The 22,480-nt window shown below is 34.1% G+C and overlaps 1 protein-coding gene across 2 annotated transcripts in view; it reads left to right on the top strand.

Moving 5' to 3' along the window:
• LOC149775841 (general transcription factor IIH subunit 3-like) overlaps nt 1-22,480 on the top strand; it is a 65,135-nt gene that overhangs the window by 3,846 nt on the left and 38,809 nt on the right. For both annotated transcript variants that reach the window (XM_089943280.1, XM_089943279.1), the window contains exons 3-7: nt 527-612; nt 13,166-13,269; nt 14,186-14,334; nt 15,976-16,038; nt 18,309-18,367. In XM_089943280.1, the coding sequence (XP_089799406.1) occupies nt 527-612; nt 13,166-13,269; nt 14,186-14,334; nt 15,976-16,038; nt 18,309-18,367 (461 nt within the window). The remainder of the gene's footprint in view (nt 1-526; nt 613-13,165; nt 13,270-14,185; nt 14,335-15,975; nt 16,039-18,308; nt 18,368-22,480) is intronic.

Here is a 22,480-nt window from a genome sequence, read left to right as displayed (position 1 = left end):
ATGATGTCTTTATTATATTTTTATGTTCATACAATTTTAAATAATGTTAAATTTTATGAGGAAACGAAGAAGAATGCCACTTTCATGTCTTATGTTCTTCATGGTATAGTGAACCAAGTCATATTGTGATGGGTATCCTGTTTAGTGAATAGAGATACTGTCATGCATATGCTCTGCCAAGACTGCATATTCCAAATTCAGCATTTTGTATTCTTTTCTCATATTTGAAATTAAATACATAATTACCAGAGAAAAATGCATCTTCCTACATTGCAGATTGAGTCAACTTGGTATCAGTGAAAAGTGGCCAACACATGTCAGATGTTGCAGTTAGCATATGATGTGGACGTTGACAGGACATCTTTCTGATCCTTTATCAGATGAGAGTCTCATATGAGGCTATATCATAATTCAAAAATGTTGGCAATATCACTAATCATCCATGATGGGTGTGTAATAAAATTTATTATTCTATTCACTTAATCTCAATAAATATAATTTTTTTTTTAAATTACTGTATTCTCAGATAGAAAGAAAGCTAGTCTACTTGTTGTGGTGATTGACACTAACCCAGTCTGGTGGGGACAGAGGCTGGAAGATGGACCAGTTAAGGTATTAATACCAGAATTGAATAGTGCTGGTTCGATGTCAATTATAGTGAAAATTTTTGCACATATTTTTGGGATTTGCAATGGCTATAAATACCTGTAGGTTGATTTAAGGCACTGTGCTGATTTTTTTAGAAACAAGAAATATCCATGTCAGCAAGAGTACTTTGTATGTGGTACAGTTATACCAGTTTACCACTGTATTTTTTCAGTGATACATATCATGATACTTTTTCTCTGTACCAATACATAGTAGTTTCCTCCAGTTAAGTATGGGAATCCCAGAGTAATATTGTTATGAATTAAATGATATTAACAGCATCTTTTCATACTTCATGACAAAAAAATTAAACAAGGTTTTATTATTTGTTTTACAAAAAATTTGTATTCATCACAAATTAAATTTGAGTAGTATAAATATAATTATATTTATAGTTTTTAATCACATGTTTGACACGTTTTACATATGCCAACATGGTGTGAGAATGAAATATTGTAAAAGATATTTAAGCCAAATCCAACTTTTGGAAACATTTTGGATTTTAAGAAGACAAAGAATACAACATTAATTTATATTTACTAGTGTATATGTTAATGTGCTAAGTATATCTTTTCCTTTCTAAGACTCTGAATCTTCCTAAATTTTCAGGAAAACATTTGTCTTCTGTTGGAATTTTATGACATTTCTCAAGTTCACTAAATATTTTCCCATTTGTTGCATAAGTGTTTTGTGTTTATTGATCCTCTCTGACAAATATTTTGCCTGGGTGTTGGCATCACACTTAAAGTTTCCCTGCTTGTTATATCAGTAGTATATATAGTAAATTGTAAGCTACATTATCACTTCCTGTGTTTATCAACAAGCTCTCTAATGTCAGTACAATATTATTCACAGGGTGTTAGGTATAATATAAGCTTAATCATGCCACTTTAGTTTTTAGGGCTGTTCCAGAAAAACATATATCCCCCTCGGGGACGGCACTTCAAAAAACTTATGTAGGAGGTTGTGTTTCGAATTATTTTAATTCTGACAGTGGAAGGTTGGTTAGGAAAATCACTTCTGTTGTGGGTTGTGCTAACAAAATGAGAAATCACTGGTGGGTTTGTCAGAAAGAAAAAAGAAAAAAACCCCGAATATATATTTAAAATCGCATCTACCCCCCTCCTAGCGGTCTAATGTGAATAAAACATTGGGTCCGAAAATGATGCCAGTACACGCATTCTTTGTACAAATTCACGTACTTTTAAAGCAGTGATACGCGTTCGGCAAATTACGTCAACGCTGCAGATATAAAAAATGTTCTTTGCGCAGTATGCAATTTTTATTAAACTTTTAACTTTAACTTAAAAAGTGCATTTCGCGACGTAATTCGCGCTGCCGCAGCTGTCTCACAACACTTGATGCGACATCCAGATATCTGGATACTTCAGTTTGACATGAATGGCTGTTAAACGAAATTTGATTCGTTCATTGGCCCTGGAACAGGCATTTTATGGAGATTTAGCCTTACTTTCATCGTGGAAGTTTTACAAATGCATGTTTCCAATAAGGGCCACACAGGAAACCAAAATGGTTGAATCACAGTACGGTTTGTCTTCAGACGAAGTTTTTCAGTCGGCAAATACTGGTTGGTGATAGCTATGATGACAATGAATTTCATGTATATCGGTCTGTTGGACATTGGAAAAATGTCACTGGAAATACCAGTGTGTGATATTGAGCCCAAAATTGATGTTGAGTGCGAGTCCGATGTACGTGTTGGATGGACAATATGCCGGTTATATTTATTAAATATACCCTTGTCTAAACAAGCATACTATGGGAATGTTGGACTTAAAACCCCAATACAGCATTATGGAAGTCAAAAATCTGGCATAAGAGGCAGCAAAACACTGATTCAAGGAAGTGAATCTTTGGCAGGGTTCATGTTAGTGAAAACTGACAGAGGTCTCGGAAACGCTTAAAATCACGCGTATCTGGACGCCAATTTTGTTTTATTTAGGCTGGCGGTAAAATTCAAATACTTGCCAGTCCTGCTTCGGTCACCTGCATAGTGGTAAAATGTGTTGATCAGTTAACCCATTACCTCATACAACCGTCTTTGGACGCCTCTACAAAAGTCGCATCAAAGCGACTTTTGACGCTTCTACAAAAGTCCCATAGAAGCGCCTTTTGACGTCTGCTGTAAACATCAGCCATTTTAAGCCGGTTTTCGTAGCGCCACCTTCGAGGAAAACCCCTTATTAGATACTACATTCATTTCTGTGAATGACAATTACGTCAGATCACGTGGTCACTGTTTATATACTGGTCGATATCTTCTATTTAAAGTAACTGGGTCGTAATCTCCACTCTCCAAAATGGCAGTCGCGGATTTCATTCAGTACTTAACGAAATTTTCATGATTAGAATCACAACTATGAAAGATTCAATAACCTAGGTAAAGGCTCTGATATTGATATAGGCTGCAATTAGTTTTTATAAATTATCAAATTTAGATGACTTAGTGATGTAGACACAGATGAAAACCTTGTAAATTTCGAGTATAAGAAATGGCAGCTCTACGGTTGGTCACACGGCCTCACTGACATGACGCTGAACGAATTCTCTCCAGATTTTAAAGCACATAACAAATTCTTCCGTGATAAATAATTACACAGCTATAACAATCGGACTTTACTCTTAAATTGTTCCACATGTAATAGATGTGTACCAAAAATGTAAAATGGTTAAAATTGCTGTTAAACGTAACATACACTACATTGCTTAATAGTTCACAGGCAAGCTATGCGTATGCGGTCGACTAGGTAACCTGTGTTCTATGTATAGCGAGCTGCACTTTGTCACTATGCTCTGTGAGGTAAAGGGTTAACTGTGATGATATTTACAATGACAGAATTTAGTGGTTGAAAGCCCCCGTCGTCACCATTATAAGAGTACATCAAAAGAACATGCTGTAACAGCTAAGCGGCGAGATCAAAGGCTTTGACTGGCAGCTGGTTGGGAAAAATCTACTGATATTTACAGTACTTGAATTTAGAGGCAGAAATACCCAGAGATGTACACGTGGTCATTTATAACAGTACATCAAATAAACAACTTTAGCTTTCATTCTTGTGTTCATTTCCGAGTGTAACGGAATAAACAGTGCACGTGACCTCGGAATCATGACATGTTGAGACAAAGACTTGAATGAGTATTTTGGGGTTCAACGGCAAACTGACGAAGATTGTGAGATTCATGAGAGGGCTGCAGTTGCTAGAACTGATAATTTGAAAGGGACATTAGCCAAGTGAATGAAAGTGTGTGATGCCTAGCTTAGTTGCTTTGAATAAGACCTTCCTTGGATCGAAAAAATTCAGACTAACTCTGATGGACAAGCAAGAGCTATGTCAGTTTTATAAATATGTCAGTGTTATAAAGAATGAAGAAATTAAACTCTATGGCAACCAGTAGTTACTATAATTGGCATAGTTTTCTGAGAGGGGACTGCAACTTTTCCTGATGGGACTCATATTTTTACCAAAATGGGAGCCATGGACTCTTAGTTTTAAAATCCTAACGAGACCTCTGATTCAAAACTTTTCTTTCTGGGACAGAGATATCCAAGAGAGAATACCCATATGGCCATACATGTGAGATGTTGAAAATTGCACAACAGTAAAGAACAGTAACTTGTTCAAGCTAGTTATGCATATGCGTTTCAGACAGCAGACAATGAAAGGAGTTCACAGCACAGAAAAATATTTGTACATCGAGGAGGAGGATCATATTAAATTCAGAAACAATTAACAGATTAATGCTCATAAGGAACATCAGAGAATCCCCATACAACATAATTAAGTGTGTGTAGATCTCAAGTTGGCAGAACCACTGAGCAACAAAAGAATAAAAAGACAAACTTTTGTATCATATGCATATGTATGACCAAATGATGTACATGCTCTCTATGTGCAAAAATTAAATGACATTAAACATAAGAGACTGACTGATTTGTGTAAACTCAAAGCAAGATGGATAAAATTTGACCTGTTTATGTTCGGTTCTTCCATATACATGTATATAGATCATGGTGGTATTTTCTGCAGACCTTTTGGCACTTAGTTCCAAGCCATCATTTGGTATTTGTATTGCAAAATGGATAACTAAAAAAGTATATTATCTAGTATAATACATTTTTAAGCAGTATCATTAACTGATGATGAAATTGATGAAAAAATACTTGATGTCATTCTGATATACGGATTTTTTCACTACACTACTAATCTGTTTATCCTGATTCTTTTCTTTTTTTTTACCAAATCCTTTAGTCTTACTGGTACTGGTGCTTTTAATAAAATTGTAACTTCTATTTTCTTGCAATCTAAATATTTATAATGATGTGTTATTGTCAAAAGGTAAAATATGCTTAGTGGTGTAAAATCTAAAACTATTAATTAGCAAGGGATTAAAGTAAAAAGTGGACAGAAGTTATTGCCATATTACAGTGCTGTTAGAAACAACAGAATAGTTGTACAAGATGTATTTTGCACAAAGTTGTAGAACTAGCGCTCGTATTATCACCACATATTCTACTTAAATAATTATATCATTATTTCTATATAGTCCTATCAGTATTTTCCCAGTGGTAGTAATTTTCTGATCTGATGTTCATTTCTTGTGCAATTTTTACACATCAAGACTTCTCACCGTATCATTAAAAAACAATGTAATCTGCACCAAATTGAGTTGTTTGAGAAGAAATTAATTTTTTTAACCCAAAAATCACTGAAGCTACAAGTTCTTGTATCAAAGTCTCACATTAAATAACATTTGAAGTAGCCACGATAGTAGTTTAGGATGCAACTGTACCAATTTCACCTTTGGTATATCCAAATCTTGAATGTGATGGAGGAAAATAGCTCCAAAATAAACACATCAATATTAGAACCTGTTCACTGACTAAGAATCAAGTATCCGAGTCCAACGGAATTGCTAGAAATTTTTTAATTCTTTTGACAACATCATAATTAGCTGTCAAATATGGAGTAAGCCTATAGTCTTTATGCCATCCCAACCATGACCCCACCACAACCACGTGACCATGCCCAATGACCTCACAGTAATAATCGCTATACAACTAGAGATGACATCTCTTAGAGAATTTTGATTTCAGTAGAGCTGTAACAGAGTGGAACAGTAAGAAAGGGTGACAGATATTTAAGTGTTCGGGAGATATTTAACAAAGGCTATTCCCACCACCACCACTTCCTCATTGGAGATCACACACACACAAAACTTAAGAGTACATCCTGAAATCCTGGCAGCATCCCTGCAGAGGAGATAACTTGACTGTTCAGTTTTATTGGTCTCTGGTTATCCCATGGTATTTCTGTTACTTGAACATTATCTTACAGTGTGTCCATTCAGCATGGTCGAAAAAGGCTTACAACCATTGAGTTGTTCAAGGACTCCCATTAATACAGATGTGAAAGAACGAGAACCATACTATAAATCAGTGAAGATAAAATAGAGTATATATGTGTTTGACTGTCCCTGTTTGGTTGATAATGAAAGTAAGATTTTAGTAAAAACAATCTTTTGAGAGCTTGTCCTACTTGTAACTGAAAAAAGTGAGGGACATTGTTTTATTAACATAATTTCCATCCCTTTACAGACCTGAGTTTGGATGACTCATTACTGAAATCAGGAGCTGATTCTTTGGTGCAGTATTGAAAGCACACATTTCAAATTTGTATAGATCCAGAAAATGGTGCGGCTGTTATGGGTTTTTTTCTTCACAAAAGCTGTCATCATAGATGTGTCTATACTGATACAAATTTGATCATGAGCACTCAAAATGTTAAGTTACTAAATTTTAATATCATGGTGTTTGCACAAATTTACAGTGGGAACTGAATTAGTGCAGAGTTCTGAACTCTTCAGTTTTGTGCAGAAATATGGAACTCAAGCAGAATATATCCAGAAATGTAGAGGTTTTTAATCTTGAATTTAGTCTCCCCATTGTGTTTCACACTGATATGCATATTCACAGAACATCTGTATAGTAGTAGGAAAAGTAAGTGAGAAATTTAGATACATATCATAAACAAGACAAACAGTATGTGGGGGAAGAAGATCATTAGAACAGGCTGGAATGGAGAAGTATAATAAAAACAATAATGAGTAGAAGTGTGCCTCTTATTTATGTGTGCAGCATTATTTTCTTAGCTTCAGTAAGAAATTTCATCAAAAGGAAGACAATAACAGTTAACTAAACCAATATGAATTTAGATACTCAAAAGTGTATCAAATTGATTTTAACCTTCTGGTCTGTTTCTGTCCATTCTGGTGATATGTCCACTGAATCAGTATGGTTGATAAAAATATTTGGCAAATTTAAAAAATTAAAAATCTTTTGGCAGATTATGATTATACCCTACTTCTGCCTGAGAGATGTGAATAATTTTATTTCTTGGTTTGTTTATTGTAGTTGTTGCTCAATTCAAATGCATAATTGAAAAACATTGATGCATTCTCATACTTTGTTACAAATATTTATTACAGATGCATATAATCAGATATTGGTGATTATAGCTTGAATAAGTTATAAACAGTTCTAGTTGGAACAATGAACATTGTTAAGAGAAAATTTAAGTGAGCTAAAATGTAAACTTTTTGGCAGTGTGAGATGCAGGACTGCTCAAGACTTTTCCATCTCATATGCTCACCATGAAAACTCCATTTGCACCAACTGATGATGACTTTCAGGTAACTGTCAGAAAGACATAACTGACAATATTCTATAGTCTACAAAAATTACTTGAGTCAAAAGTTGTAAACTTGTACAGCTGTGGCAAAAATGATTGAATAGTACTTTTGCTGCTGTTGCTACAGTTGATTAGTTGGTTGATTCAGTGTGGTTTGATTTTGGGTTTTTTGGTGATTCTTTTTACAATATATTAGGTGGAGGAAGGAGCCCGAAAGACCACCAACCTAAATTGGTTGATCTGTGACACCAACTCACTCTGTGAGATGTTTAAGTGATGTAAAAGCAGGCACCTTAGTACACTTGGGCACATGGAGCCTCTGTTGATTTGACGTTTATCTCCAACAGCTGAAGTCATTTAGACATGAGCTCTCAGAGTTTCAGTAGATCAGTATGGCCTTACACCATTTTCAGATGAAGAAAATCTATATATGGCAGCCAGTTTTACTGCTAAGAAAATCCAAGTCCTTTTGAGACACCAAACACCACTTATGTAGAACCACTGACCTTCCACAAGTAACTGGCAACATTCTCATTAGCACATTGGAGCCAAGTAATCACATGACAAGCATTTTGTACCACTGCCATGGAAGCCCCTCAGATCTGTATCACAAGACAAGCATCTTATACTACTCTGCCATGAAAGCCCCTCAGGCCATAGGTATAAGTCTCATATGCAAGACTAGAAGTGGGTGATAGAACCTGTGACAACTGGATTGAAAGTGCATAATGTTACTGCTAGGCCATCAGTGATGATGATGCTGTTGACAATGCAGTTAACTGCAATGACATTGATTTTACGAATGCTTTGGGAAAAATGATTCCTTGACTTTCATCCATTTTTTTAAATCTGTGATATAAAAATGTTTGACTTGATATATTTTGTTATAACTTTATATTAGTCTTGCAACAAGGCGTAAAAATAAGACATCGGTAACTGAAAAAGATGATCTTACAAGAAATGATATAGTGTAAAAGTAGACAAATGATGCAACATCACTTCCACAGGTGTCATTGTTTTTTTCTCTGACAAATCATAAAAATTTACCAAAACATTTATTGGAAAAAATAATAACAATGAATCATAGAATCTGACCACACATTTAAAGCAATACAAGATTTACTATTATTCTAATCAAAAGCAGCATGCCTGTGAACAAAGAAAAATAGCAAGACATATTGATCACTTTAGGAAACACAGAGTTTAGTAAGGATACAAATTCATGATTTCTGTATTAGAATGGAAATGTGTATTATAAAATCTGTATTCATGGATGTTAAATTAGTAGGTATTAAGGGACTGATCAATGACATCTACAAATAATAAGCCACCATGAAAATCTGTGATTTCACAGTATCAGAGACATACTTGTCTGACAGAAAAACAAACAAAAGGACAAAAGACTGATTATAATGAATGAATATAAATAAAAATATGCAGTAGATTATATGATGTATATGAATTCAGTAGATTACCTCCAGCCAGCTGTCATTTAAATCACTTCTGTCCCCAACCCAATATTAAAATTGCTTCTACCGCCCACTAACCCATAGCCAGAAATTATGTTAAAAAATATACTTCTGTAGGGGGCAGTGATTCTCGATTTAAACACATCTGACGGGGGATAATTTTTTTAAATTGCTTCTGTTGTGGGTTGGTTGAATTTGAAAGTGCCTTCCCCCCGGGGGGTATATGTTTTACTGGAACAGCCCTTAGATTACAATTTATACAACAGTTAACATACACATTGCAAATGCAAATTCATATATTTCAAGGAACTGACCATTTAATTGGTGGTAGGCAGCAATTATTTTTGGAGCAGAGATAGGTTTTTTTATTCTTTTATTGCAGGGTAATTCTTTTTTTTTTACAGCAGATAATATATGAATATAATATGATGTTACTTTACTATGAATCAGAGCAAAATATTTTTTTCAAGTTATTGACAGAAATTATTTTAGAAAGGTCTAAGGCCCCTGCCCTAGAAAATTAAAAATGTTTTCCATGAGTATAGTTCAGATATCGTTATGTATTTTTAATTTGTATTGTTTGTCACTTTTTTCCCAATCATTATGTCTTAATTTTAATTGTGCTTTGGATTTGACCTTATCCAAAATCAAGATGTGTTCCTGAATTTGTGTTTTGTTAAATATCCAGATAAGTATCTTTGTCTGAGTCAAGGACATATGTTTACCATGTTCTTTATTATATTTTAGTATCAGATTGTTCTTCAGATGAACTTTTGTCCAAAATCCTGACTCTTCTCTTGTGCCATTGATTTCTATATAATGTTCTTTACTGGAAAAATTAGTATTCATGCCATAGGATCTTGAAGCAGAATCATTTTTTATTGTGTTCATTATTTTGATTGCTTGAAATTATTAATTCAGTTATTTTTTTTATTGGATATACAAAGTGTTCTTAAATAATATTCTTGACAGAAACATTAAAATGTGAATTAAAGTGAACTCAAGCAAGGATGTCTTGGTTTATAGTACTGTGATTCATCGAAAGACTGTTGTGATATCAAAACATCACAAACCAATACAGGCACATCAACTACATCAGAGTTTTGAATCTTATTTCAGACACCACAGAAATTTAATTAGAACTTTATTTTGGGATTTAATTTGCATTATTTTAAGTTCTTTTTAAACTTTAACTTTGTATTCTCAGAAAATAAATTATTTGTTGAATTTTACAAAACATTGGTTTTTGCTTTTTTTCTATTACATACTTTAAGACTATAGAATGATTATAATATACAGTTGTACACATTGTGTTATTAAAAATACAACAGTACAAAATTTTCATGATACCCAGTTCTGTTATATGTCTGCTTAAATGTCGAGTCCAACTGCAAACAACATAGAGCCTTATCTGCCATCACATTATGTAAAGATAGATCAATGTTTGTGCCCCTAACAAACTGCATAGACCTCTACCTGCTGGCACATTATATGATTGCAAATCTCTGTCTGTTCAGTTCTGTTCAATTTGCAGTTGGAGTCTAATAATTTTGTACAGTAAGTTTAGTCTGATAAAAAAACTCAATAATAATCTATAATCTCTCTGTCTTAAATAGTAAAGACCTCAAAGGTTATATAGGGGTTGAAAGCTTATAGCAAGTAGTTACATTTTTGTAGTTATATATTTTATTTACTAGTAATCATCTATCTTGTCCATCTGTTCACACTTCTTGTAACCAGCACATCTTTGCAGCCCTTGCACATAACTGGATGCCATTTAGTAGGTGAATTGTCTGTTATGTGCAGATATGCCTTCTAGATTTGTTTCATTTATTGTCCAGTTTTCGTCAGAATATATTTGCACATATAAAGACCCTTGACTCAACATAGTTCATGAACCATTCAACATTTTCCAGTGCAATTTGGAGTGTACACTGAATCATACATTTTATACGCCCTCATGGGTCTTGTCTCATCTGTTCCTTTGTGAGTAGAGTTATGGCCATTTATAGTTAAACTGCATATCTCGACGTGGGGTGTTGCTTGTAACCAGCATAGCTCAAAAATGATTTGACATTTTCTTCGCAGTTTGGTGTCAACATTGCATTGTATGTGTCTTATGGGTTTTGTCTTGTTTTAAAGAGTTACCAGCCCCTGATTGATCATCCTACTGACCTACATTCCACAAGGCAACTTCAGCAACATTTTTTGGATTTCAGAAATATTTGGCATGTGGCTGTAGACTGACATGACCTTGAGTGAATTTAATTTTCAGTGTTCTATAACATTATTTGCAATAGTTTTGTTTCCTGACTGCTTGCTTTCATATCTTCATAGTTTACCAGTACCATGTGTTTGCTGTCTGAACACTTGAATTTGTGCATTCTTTTGTCAGACTAGATGTAAGTTCATACAATAATTTTTAATTTATTTTCCCAAAATGTTTTAGGAATGTGCTTCTTTCCTTGTTGTTGTGGGGTTTAAGGCCATTTTTCAGCACAAGATAGGCTATACATGGCGGCCAGTATTAATGGTGGAGGAAGAATCCGGGAAAACCCGAAAAGAACCACCGACCCACGAGAAGTTACTGGCAAGCTTTCTCACATACCCACATTGGCTGAATCCTAGACTCGAACCCATGCAGACAGAGGTGAGATGGCAGTGATCCGTAACGGAGAGTACTTTAGACCACTCTGCCACTCGGGGCCCCCGCTTCTTTCCCTTAAAGATACTATTGTAAAAAAAAAAGAAATCTATAAACCATTAATAAATATAAGGTTATCAAATGCCGAGTTTGGCAGTTTCGATTCATGTTTGCCCATAAAATAGTGGCATAAGATTGGGTACTATGGTTCCCATAGAAACACCAACAATATCTAGTTAATGGGAGTTCATCAGCAAAAATTATTACAGTGTAGTAAACGTTTTAGTTGGGCTAATTTTATTCTATTTTAAGAGATGATATCTGGATTTATCTGTAGCCATGGTTCTGGCTATTGATGTTAGTCCTTTTATGTTGGGTACATTAGTGTATAAGGAATTGATGTTCACCATGACAATAATGAAATCATACAGTAAATTGTTGATGGCCTGAATTTTATCGATAAAATCTGTGGTTTCTTTTAAACTTTGATTGGATAATGTTTTGAGAGGGTTTATTATGTTTATTTATTAAACTCCTGATTTTTTTTATTAGGACAATTATTCCTACTAATGAGAAGGTATCCCATCAATCAACAATAAGCAGAAGCAAGAAGAATTTTATCAAATACCATGGTTCTTTATGTTTTGTAATTTAAACATTAGTTATTAAATAATTCTAAAGAGTTTTTCTACCCACTTCTTTTGGTGTTTATGTTCAACCACTACTTAAGTAGAATCCCGACTGCATTAAATATTAATGATTTCTGAAAAACGGTGTACCATCTGCAGATAAAATGTTATGATATGAATCACCATAAATCTGATGGCACATAACCGAAAAAGCAGCTGTAATGGTGGCACAAGTGGCCTGGAGTATATAAACTTTGCACAGCGAGTTGAACAAATGACTGAATGAGTTACAAATATAAAGAAGCCGATAATGGACTAGGGTAACTATACCACCCCAGCAGAAGGGGGGAATGCTTCCACATAACTTCAGACAGTACATTATTACTACAGATGTTTTGTTGAGATTGTTAAAAAAAAAATCTAATGGTTCATGCATATTACTACAGTGGGGAGGTGCCAATCATTCCAGATTTTTTAGGATTATTACAGATTTTAAATGAAAAGTTTGCATTTCAAATGACATTAAATCATGGAAAATAACAATTTTGGTGACAGTTTGTGTGCTCACACATGTGGGAAGAAAAGTACTTCAGTACCATACTGATAGACTACTACATTGAATTTGGTTCCTTAATGTTATAAGAAAGTGAAATTGGGGATAAATTGGCAGCAGAGGTGAAGAGTGAAGGACATTTCTTAAATTGCAAGGAATTGTAAGGTTTATGGTTGTTATTTTGGCCAAAAATGAATTTGAGGTTATCGTTTTGGCCAAATAATATTGGAGAAATAGAATGAATTAATACACCTTTTATTCATTCTGGACTAAAATCATTACTGACTCTATGGGTACTATAGAATCATCATAGGATGCAGTGATTTTATAGAAGTTTGTTACTGTTACTTGCTATCTATTCCAGAAGGGTTGTTAGAACTCACAATAAGAATGCTTGTGGGTTGTCATTGGTATACTACATTGCCAAGAAAAGAAATCAGTGGCTTACGTAATAGTGAGTTTTAAAAAAGTATGTGACCCTTGATCTTGATATCTTTTTATCTGTGTTACAGAGCCTGACCCAGTTTCTGGATAGTGTAATGGTATTTACTAATTCCCATCTGATGATGAGCCACAGGAACAAACTGGCTGTTATTGCAGCTCACACAAATCAGAGGTAGTTATTACAGTTACCTGAATATACCGATCAGTTCCAATTTGCTAGACCTGTTATATTTTGCTTGTGTCTCCTAAATGACTGACACCATATACACTCATTTTTGAGTCAGGGCCAGGTGCAAACAATGTAGACCCTAATCTACAGTCACATAATATGCTGGCAGATTAAAGTCTTTGTTGTTAGTCCTAACTTGTTTCAAAGACACAGGTCTGTTGGCACACTATGCAATTTCAGATCTAATTTTGCAGTTTGTAGTTGGACCTGACTTGTAAGCAAATATATATGGTAGAGAATAATTAGATAATAATCTAGATTGCATGCATTGATACATATCTAGATACATCAGAGAAAGGAGTTGGATGCATTGTTGATATATCTTCCATGGTTAAGTGCATGTCTAGATCCGGAGAGATTGGGTGTAGTTGTGCATGTATATTGATCCGAGTTTGACTTTAAGCTTCAGTACTTCTGCATGATTATGGATAATGGAGACTTGAGGATGTTTCTAAAATGCAGGGGAATATGTCACATAAATGAGTAAAATGTATCACCTTGGATGGTTCAGGTGGTTTAGCCCCTGTCTTTGTCCCCATCTAGAGATAGGGATGTCTCAGTCTGGCCAAATATATATATATATATATATATATATATATATATATATATATATATATATATATATATATATATATATATACACACACAATAAGTCCAGTCATCTTTCTATAATAAACCATAGTAAATTATGCTTCATATGACCTGAAAATAGTGGTGGTGACTGGTTGCATTAAGTGAGTGCTTGCTATATACTGGCAAATTAGATAGGGAATATAAGGTGATTTAAAAATGGTGCTCACTACAGACAGCTGGTATCAATACCCAATTTTACTGTCCCTTGTTTTATTTTTATTTATAGTTGCTTCCTTTACCCAAGGGCAGAGAGCAGGGAGGCAGCAGGAGGAGGAGAACCAGGTGGTTCTGCAGGAATGAATGATGGAAAATATGAACTCTTTGCACAAGTTAATGAGCAAGTCATGGAAGAAGTGAAGAAACTCATCCTCACCAGTATGTTTAAGAGTTGTCTCCCTTTCAAAAGCACCTTCACAAAGTAGCAACATTTTGAACTATTTGGCAAAGGTGGATGTTTAATATTATTGAATGTCCTATTCTGTATAAATTTATTTTCATTCAAAAGGTCGACAAAAGCATATATCCAAGGACATAAGATCATAACTCTGGATTTCTGTATAATGCACCAAATGTGTTGACCTGTCACGAGAAACCACCTGTCCTGAGAGACCACATTTTCTTGGCAGAAGGGGCTGTCTCTTAAGACAAATTGCATGTTTAATGAAGTGTTCACCACATTAATGTACATCAGTTTACTATGCATGAAAATACGATGTTGTGGACCCTGTTCATAGTTATCAAAATTTCAGTACTTGAATTGATTTTAAAATTTTTAACATGTTGGTTATCAAAGTTTTAATTGTAAAATCTTGTATTTACCAAAGGATTGCTTGATAGGGTTTAAAAATGGTTGAATTGAATCTTGCAATTTCAGTTAAAATCATAGCTACCTTAAAAAGAAATATAAAAAAATGAATGTCCCCAACAATCTCCATCTTACGGTACTAGCTGTAACACAGATTTATTATCTGAAATTTGCAGTAGAAAACATAAGTTACTGTTAACTTAGTGTTGATACTAAAACCACAGGGGGTCTAAAGCACTCTCCATTACGGATCATTTCCATCTCACCTCTGTTTGAGTGGGTTCGAGTCTAGGATTCAGCCAATGTGGGTATGTGAGAAAATTTGTCAGTGGTTCTTTCCGGGGTTTTCCCGGGTTCTTCCTCCACCATTAATACTGACCACCATGTATAGCCTATCATGTGCTAAAAAGTGGCGTTAAACCCAACAACAACAACAACAAAACCACAGGTTAGCACATCAAAGCTTTAATCATTTTGTCAATACATTTGGTTAAGTGTTACTCTCAGCACTTTAGAAATCTTCCATACCATTCATGTTTTTTCCTCAAATCCCTAGAGGTTAACAGATTATCAGCTTCAAGCATTTTAGTGTTAAAACCCAGCAACCATTTTTTTTTCTTACCACAAACCAAGCCTCTGTAGTCTTAACCAGCAGAATAGAAAGAACTACAGGAGATGCATTTCTAAGTGAATAGCAAATGTGGGAAACTTGTTCTAACCCTGTTTAAACATCATGTTATAGTATACTTTAATGTTTACAGTTTGGATGGGGGCAGTGGATCCAGTAAATCATAAAGATGTAAGGACTTGCAAACAAAGCATGATTGTAATTCTTACATGACTAATTTCCTAATAAATGTATTATTTACAAATTATCTGCAAGGATAAATGAATCAAAGTTAGTCCATGCAGTACCACTGTTGGGAGCGCATCAGATATTTTACCTATATATCAGATTAGCTGGAACCTTACAAGGGGATGCCATTACAACCTGACATAGACAATGTGTATTAATAATATTAGTGTGATTTAAAAATATGAAAGAGTCTTCAGTTTTAATGGAGAATGGAAACATGCTTGTTATGTGTCATTTCTCACTATGTATTTTCTTGGTTTTGATATGAAATTGATGATAATAACATTTTATAATGAAATATCACTAAAAACTTGCTAATAAGTTGTGGACTAATGTATTTTGTTTTTTCTTTCAGGTCTAGAGGGTCAGTCAGAAACAGACTCCCTTTTGGCAGGTGCCCTGGCCATAAGTCTCTGCTGTATCCTTATCTATAGTATAATTTTAATGCTGAAGATGCATTCCCATCCAAAATCAGTTTTTAATATTTTTATTTTCTCTGTAGCTCATTACTGTGTAAAATGTTATTCTTATCACAGGAAGAGTTCTTTTAATAGCTAGTTCTATATAAAATTGGTGCTGTTCACACATCTAGGATAGCTGCCACAGTGACCATCTTGAAATTCTTGTCATTGCTGCTCCTCATGAATTGATGGTCTTATCAGTATGGTGTTGTCACTAAAGACTTATAACATCTTGTTGGTTCTAACTGAAAATGGGTATATCTTAACCGATTTGACCCCAATCCCATCAGAAGGCGTGGTGAGCATCAAGGTAATTTAAGATACACCAACATGGGTGGCATTACAAAAAAGCAGACAGATATAGCTCTAAAATGATAACAAATAATCTGGACGTTCTAGTTGCACTGCAAAATACAGAGGGAAAAACCTCATTTCTTTTACCCATTTTTTTTTCTCACCCAAAATTTGCTTGTGGTCGATATGCGATTTTGTGTCTGGATTTTAGACTTTTTGGCCTCAGCTGTAAGGCAGACTGGTCTGAACTGCCTACAGACAGGTGATCCTTTGCAAAAACTAGGATGAGGTGGGCATTTGGAATAAAGAGCGGTCTCCATACGAAAATGATGGGTCCATTAAGCGAGAAAAAAGAACTCCAACTTTTACCCTTCTGCTCATGCGCAAGCAAAATAACCAATGGAAAATGATGTTTCTAATACAACTAGGCATTAGTCTCATGGAAAATCTGTTGAAAGCCGATGTATTCAGAAACAGCCCCCAAATGTCTTTCCTAAACATTTCAGGCAAAAAGACAAAAACCTCTGGGGCTGAATGAGTTAAGTCCAGCATGGTTACCACAGCAGCCACCTGCAGAATCTTGTTATTGCCACTTCTTTGGAACAAAAACATATTGATATGGTCCCACTTATACATCCAGCATAGCCAGCACAATGGACATCTTGAAAATTTTGTTATTGCTACTCCTACTGAATGGATCGTATCAGGATGGGTTTTGTCCTGAAAGATTTTTTTATGTCTTTTTCATCCTAAATGGAAATGATGCCACTCGGACATTCAGTATGGCTACCATAGTGTCTGTCTCAAAGACTCTGGTATCTCGACCTCCTGAGCAATACATTTTATGTTTCAAACTAGCTGATTTGGTGGACATAATGCATGGTATAAACACGACAGTTATCAAATGAAACAGTTGTAAAAGTTGCTTCCTTTAACATGTTTTGGTTTTATTAGAGAAACAAGATCTTTGCTGTAAGGCTGTAATCAATATTTTATATGCAAAAAGTGAAAGATAAGGTATGTAAATGTGTAGAAAGCAAAGAGATACATGGTTTAATTACAGAAAAACTCAGATCTGATTCATTTTAATCTTTGTGCTGTGTATGCTTCCCAGATGGTCAATATTGTAACTGTACATGGGATTCAACATATTATGAAGAGATGCTTTACTGTTTTAATCTCAGATCAGTAAGGTACTAAAAAGGTGAAGAGCAGATAAATGTCATACAATAGGTATGGTTTCTGTCAGAAATAAAATTTGATGTTTTCATGTTGTTTTCACATTTTTTGCAATTCATCTTTTAAGAAAAGAAAAAGATCACATAATTACAAGAAAATTAAAAAATTATTGTTTCTAATATTTTTCCATGTTTGATTTTGTAGAGGATTTGAAGTTTTACAGGATTTACAGTAATTGTGTTAAGACAAGGAAATGCTGGATGACAACCTCACCCTTTTTCATTTATTACTCATTGTGTCATCTCTTTTAGAAATACTGATTGAATAGAGAAAGTGGCAAAGAAAAATGACAATTAGGCACTTGTTTCACTGGACAAAATGTGCCATGAAGATGTTTGCTATAACTTATGGTGCGATCAAAGTCTAATTCAGTGCCCATCAGACATGAATTTGATATGACGTGATTGGCAGTTCTTTTGCTTATAGTATACCTAAATGTGCATGCCTGTATTTTGTATGCAGGGTTTAGTGAATTTCTAAAATAATATTCTACTTAAATATGATATGTCTGTATTCTGTACACAGGGCTTGAAAATTTCACTTGTCCTGACAAGTAAATGGTGAATGAGGACTTAGATTTTTCCTGTCAGAAAAAGTAATGCAAGTTATTGTCATAGAACATTTTTCTGTTATGAAACAATTTGATTTTTTTAAAGTCTTGTTCAAGTATTTCATAATATACTTAATGTGTGAGATATTCATCGATGTGAGAAGGAAAGCTTTGCAGGAGAAGATCTCTCATCCAGGATCTTGGTAAGATTTATTCAGCAAATGTAAATACCATATATATTCATGTATAAGTCAAGTCCAACTGCAAACAACATAGACTTTGATCTGCCATTGCATAATGCACTAGCAGATCAGGGTTTGTGTTGTTTGTTCTACTTATTACTCCTAACAAACTGCATAGACCATGATCTGTCATGTGACAGTAGATCTGGGCCTGGGCAGTTTTTTATTTGGACTTCACTTATAAATGGCTATCAAAGACTTGCCACATGACATTTCATCTAAATAGATGAAGGTTGGTAAAATTTAAAATAAAACGGCCAAGAGTTCAGTTATGATATTCCTTTAAGGAATGTAAGTAGTTAAAAGTGTTTGATTTTTTTGGGATGAATCTTCCAGAAAAATATGACTAAGAGCTTCAAATTAATTTAGCATAAACCATGTGCCAGCAAAATTGCAGATGAAAAAAGTGTGGGTAAACTATACAACTTTGCTAGACATAAGCAACTTATCCATTCCCAAATGCAATGAATCTGACCTTAAAGAACACCACCATAGATCAAATTGTTTATTGTGAAAAAACTTTGCTTAAATGTCCTTTATGTAGCAGACACTTGCACACTACAGATAAAAACAATTATAAATGTAACAATTATAAATTTAGATTATGCCCAATGTTACTGTTGGCAGCACTACTGTATGTTGAAATTAAATAATGGCATGCTTACCTTGACCTTTGGATGAGACTGGTTAAACAGTTTTGTTTTATAATTTAAATTCTGAAAATGTTTTTTGATTGCTATTATTAAATGTTCAATTTCTAATCAGTGCATTAACTATTTCATTTCAATTCTCATTTTTTTAAACACTTATTATGCATTTCATCATTTTGTTCGACAGCTACTGGATTTTGATATTTTCATTGCTGATATTCATTCATATTGAATGTAATAGTGAAGTCAATGTTTTCAGAAGGAATTCAAACTTACCTTAATCTCAGCATTTTCATTTTAAGCAATCTCAGAGTCATAACTGTGTAACTTCCAGTCAGATTGAGAGTACTGGCCCTGTATATCAGAAACACCTGTGAGTAAAAAACAGTTTTGTCTCTTGACTGTTTTATACACAGGTTTCATTCTATGTGAAAATGGTATTGTCAGTAAGAAACAGAAAATGTTTCCAACTGATTAAAACCAATGGTAGATTGATTTGATAGTCAGGCAATTCCTAACATGAGTAAAGATAGGAGAACCCATTTTAAAAAAGAACTTGGATCTGTTGAATTCCTGGATAAAGTAAAATTCTTACTTAGTCTGAATGGTTATATCTTCTGTTTAAATACGCTTATGGCAGGTTGGAGCATTTATGTCCATTGGTCATTTGGTCTTCATGCTGTAACTTGTGTATTGATTTGTGTACCTTTGCCAAAAAGAAACTTTGCTATTGATTGAATTATATGATACAATGGATCCATATGAATTGGGAAAGTAGAACATCATTGGTGTAAATTGTTTTCAGACATTCAGCACCTTTAGGCAAAGTCTAATGTAAGTTATGAACTTTTTCAAACTTAACAATACACAAATCCACCTTAATTACCAGGATGAACTCGAGTATTAGAGATTTTAAAGTTTAGCCAAGAGGACCAGAAGCGAAGGTCAGTATCAGTAACCAATTAAATAAAATTAGCTTTTGCCCAATTATGCTTTCTGCTTTTTATACCTACCAAATGCAAGGCATGACCTGCAAATGAACTGCTATCATGCAGTTATTTGGTTATTTTGTTTTTCCAGTTGTTTAAGCACTCTGTCACCACAAAAGACAAGACAGTAGAGATGTGAGCTATTATCTCCTGAATTTATTATAACTGTATAATTGAATGTTTGTCCCTGGGTCTGTACTATAAAGATGTATCAGTCCCTCATACTGTTTGATTTTTAATTGAATTACATAGCAGTGATTCAGCTCATTGTATCAGACCTATTCAAGAAAATATATAGAGCCAACACCCTGATCAAAAAGAATAAAAGATACTATCAGAATTATTTAACAATAATTAACCTCTATTATATCCTCAACAAAAATCCTGTTAGAGGACCTCATCAAGTGAAACTTTAAGATCAGCTTTGACCAGAAATGGCTGTCAGTTGAGTTTGATGTATTTTCAAGATACTGTAGCAAATCAGTTGGTTGTCAGTAAAGAATTCATTGTTAAAAACAATAAAGTAAAATGTTTTGTGACATGTGATAGTATAGTTTTCTAGAGACCAAAAAATCTTTAGAAATAAATATTTTAAGAGATAATGATTAAAGCATAAAAGGATGGTTCTAAAACTGAAGCAACATCAGTAATGACACAAATAATAAGTTTTCTTTTTTATCACAACGTTGGTTTGCTTCTTAATAATGACTGTATATTATATTTCATAAAAATCTGGCCATTGTGTTAATTTGGCGATTAGAATTTTGGGACCTCTGATACCTACACTGAATTTTAGAATTTTGGGACCCCTGATACCTACACTGAATTTTAGAATTTTGGGACCCCTGATACCTACACTGAATTTTAAAATTTTGGGACTCCTGATACCTGCAGTTTGCTTGCCTCCAGGGTCACAAAGACACCTTTTGAGTTTGAAGGGGTGAGGGTCAAAGGTCTCAGATCAAAGTCTCAGTGACTGATCAGAATAAAGTTTGGACTGCACGTAAACTTATCAAATTTTGCAGATGGGTTATTGGATTCAAAGTAGCCTATTGGTTTGGAGTCAGAGATTGAAATCTTGAGTAACCAACCAAAAGAAATTGGTTTCCACACAGTAACTTAGTTCTCCTTCAAATATCTTTACAGGCTGTGTGCCAATGTGTAGTAGAAACAAGCATAATTTTCAACTTGTCCTCTGTGACAGGATGATTTCCAATACTGAACAGCAAAAAGGACTAAATTAAAAAATATACCCACAATCTGTGGAAAACTTCCTTGCAATTGCTGTTCAGTGTGATTGTTGAAAAGAAAATCACCATACCTATATTCTGAGGAGTACTTCCTTGTTATTGCTGTTCAGTGTGATTGATGAATAGAGAATCACCATACTTATATTTTGAGGAGAACTTTCTTGCAATTGCTGTTCAGTGTGATTGCTGAAAAGAGAATCACCATACCTATATTCTGAGGAGAACTTTGTATTATTAACATAAAGTGTGAATGCTCAGTAGAGGTGATTGATAGAATTATATATTTGTTTTAAAGAGAGATGTTGAAAGACCATTTGATCACATGATGGAGGTAAAGTTTATTAAATGGGACCTTCTCTTGTCAGAGATAATGGCTTAAACAATCTGGTGTTTGAAGGCAAAATGATTCTTGATGTTTCCAAATTATAAATTGATGGCAGGGTCAATTTCTGCATGCTGTGAGCAGCTGATTCTTCACTTCAAAAAATAACTGAACATTCTCTAATCCATTTTTTTTTTATTTTTTAAAAATATTTTATTATTGTCTTTCATCATTTTTATTTGTCTAAAAATTAAAATTCTGTATGTTGAATTATTTTTACCTAAGTAAAATATAACAATTTTGTCTAAAAAGACTGCTTTTAAAGTTGGGAATTTATACCTTTAGTGAGTGTGGGGTTTTGTTTCAGCTGAAACAACCAATAGTATTTCTTACCCCATGCGGTGATTCTCTTTTTTTAATATATGCTATATTACTCTTGACTACACAAAACTTGAATGAGGATAGGTCAAAATACATGCAGTTTACCATTCAACAGAAAGAAAAGTAATGAGGCATAAATAATGTAATCATTTAATTGATACATTAGTCTTTTCTATCCAAAAAATAATACTGTATATACTTGTAAGTTAAATTCAACTGCAAGCTGCACAGACCCTGATTGGCCATCACATAATGTGCCATCAGATCTGGTTTTATGCAGTTTGTTAAAAGTAGTCAGTAGAACAAACAACATTGCATTTTCTGACAGTAGATTTGCATCAATGTTGTTTTGCAGTTGGACTCAACTTAGTGTATATACTGTAGCGCAGTGGTGTCAGGTTAATCTAAGACATAGACTGGGATTAAAAACAAGAATATTCACTACCCTCCATTGTAAGATTGATTGGGTACTGCAGTTGCCA

Source organism: Sinohyriopsis cumingii, chromosome 19 (assembly GCF_028554795.1).
Source record: "Sinohyriopsis cumingii isolate HCF-2022 chromosome 19, ASM2855479v2, whole genome shotgun sequence".
NCBI lineage: Eukaryota > Metazoa > Mollusca > Bivalvia > Unionida > Unionidae > Sinohyriopsis > Sinohyriopsis cumingii.
This window is presented reverse-complemented; position numbering and strand designations above follow the sequence as displayed.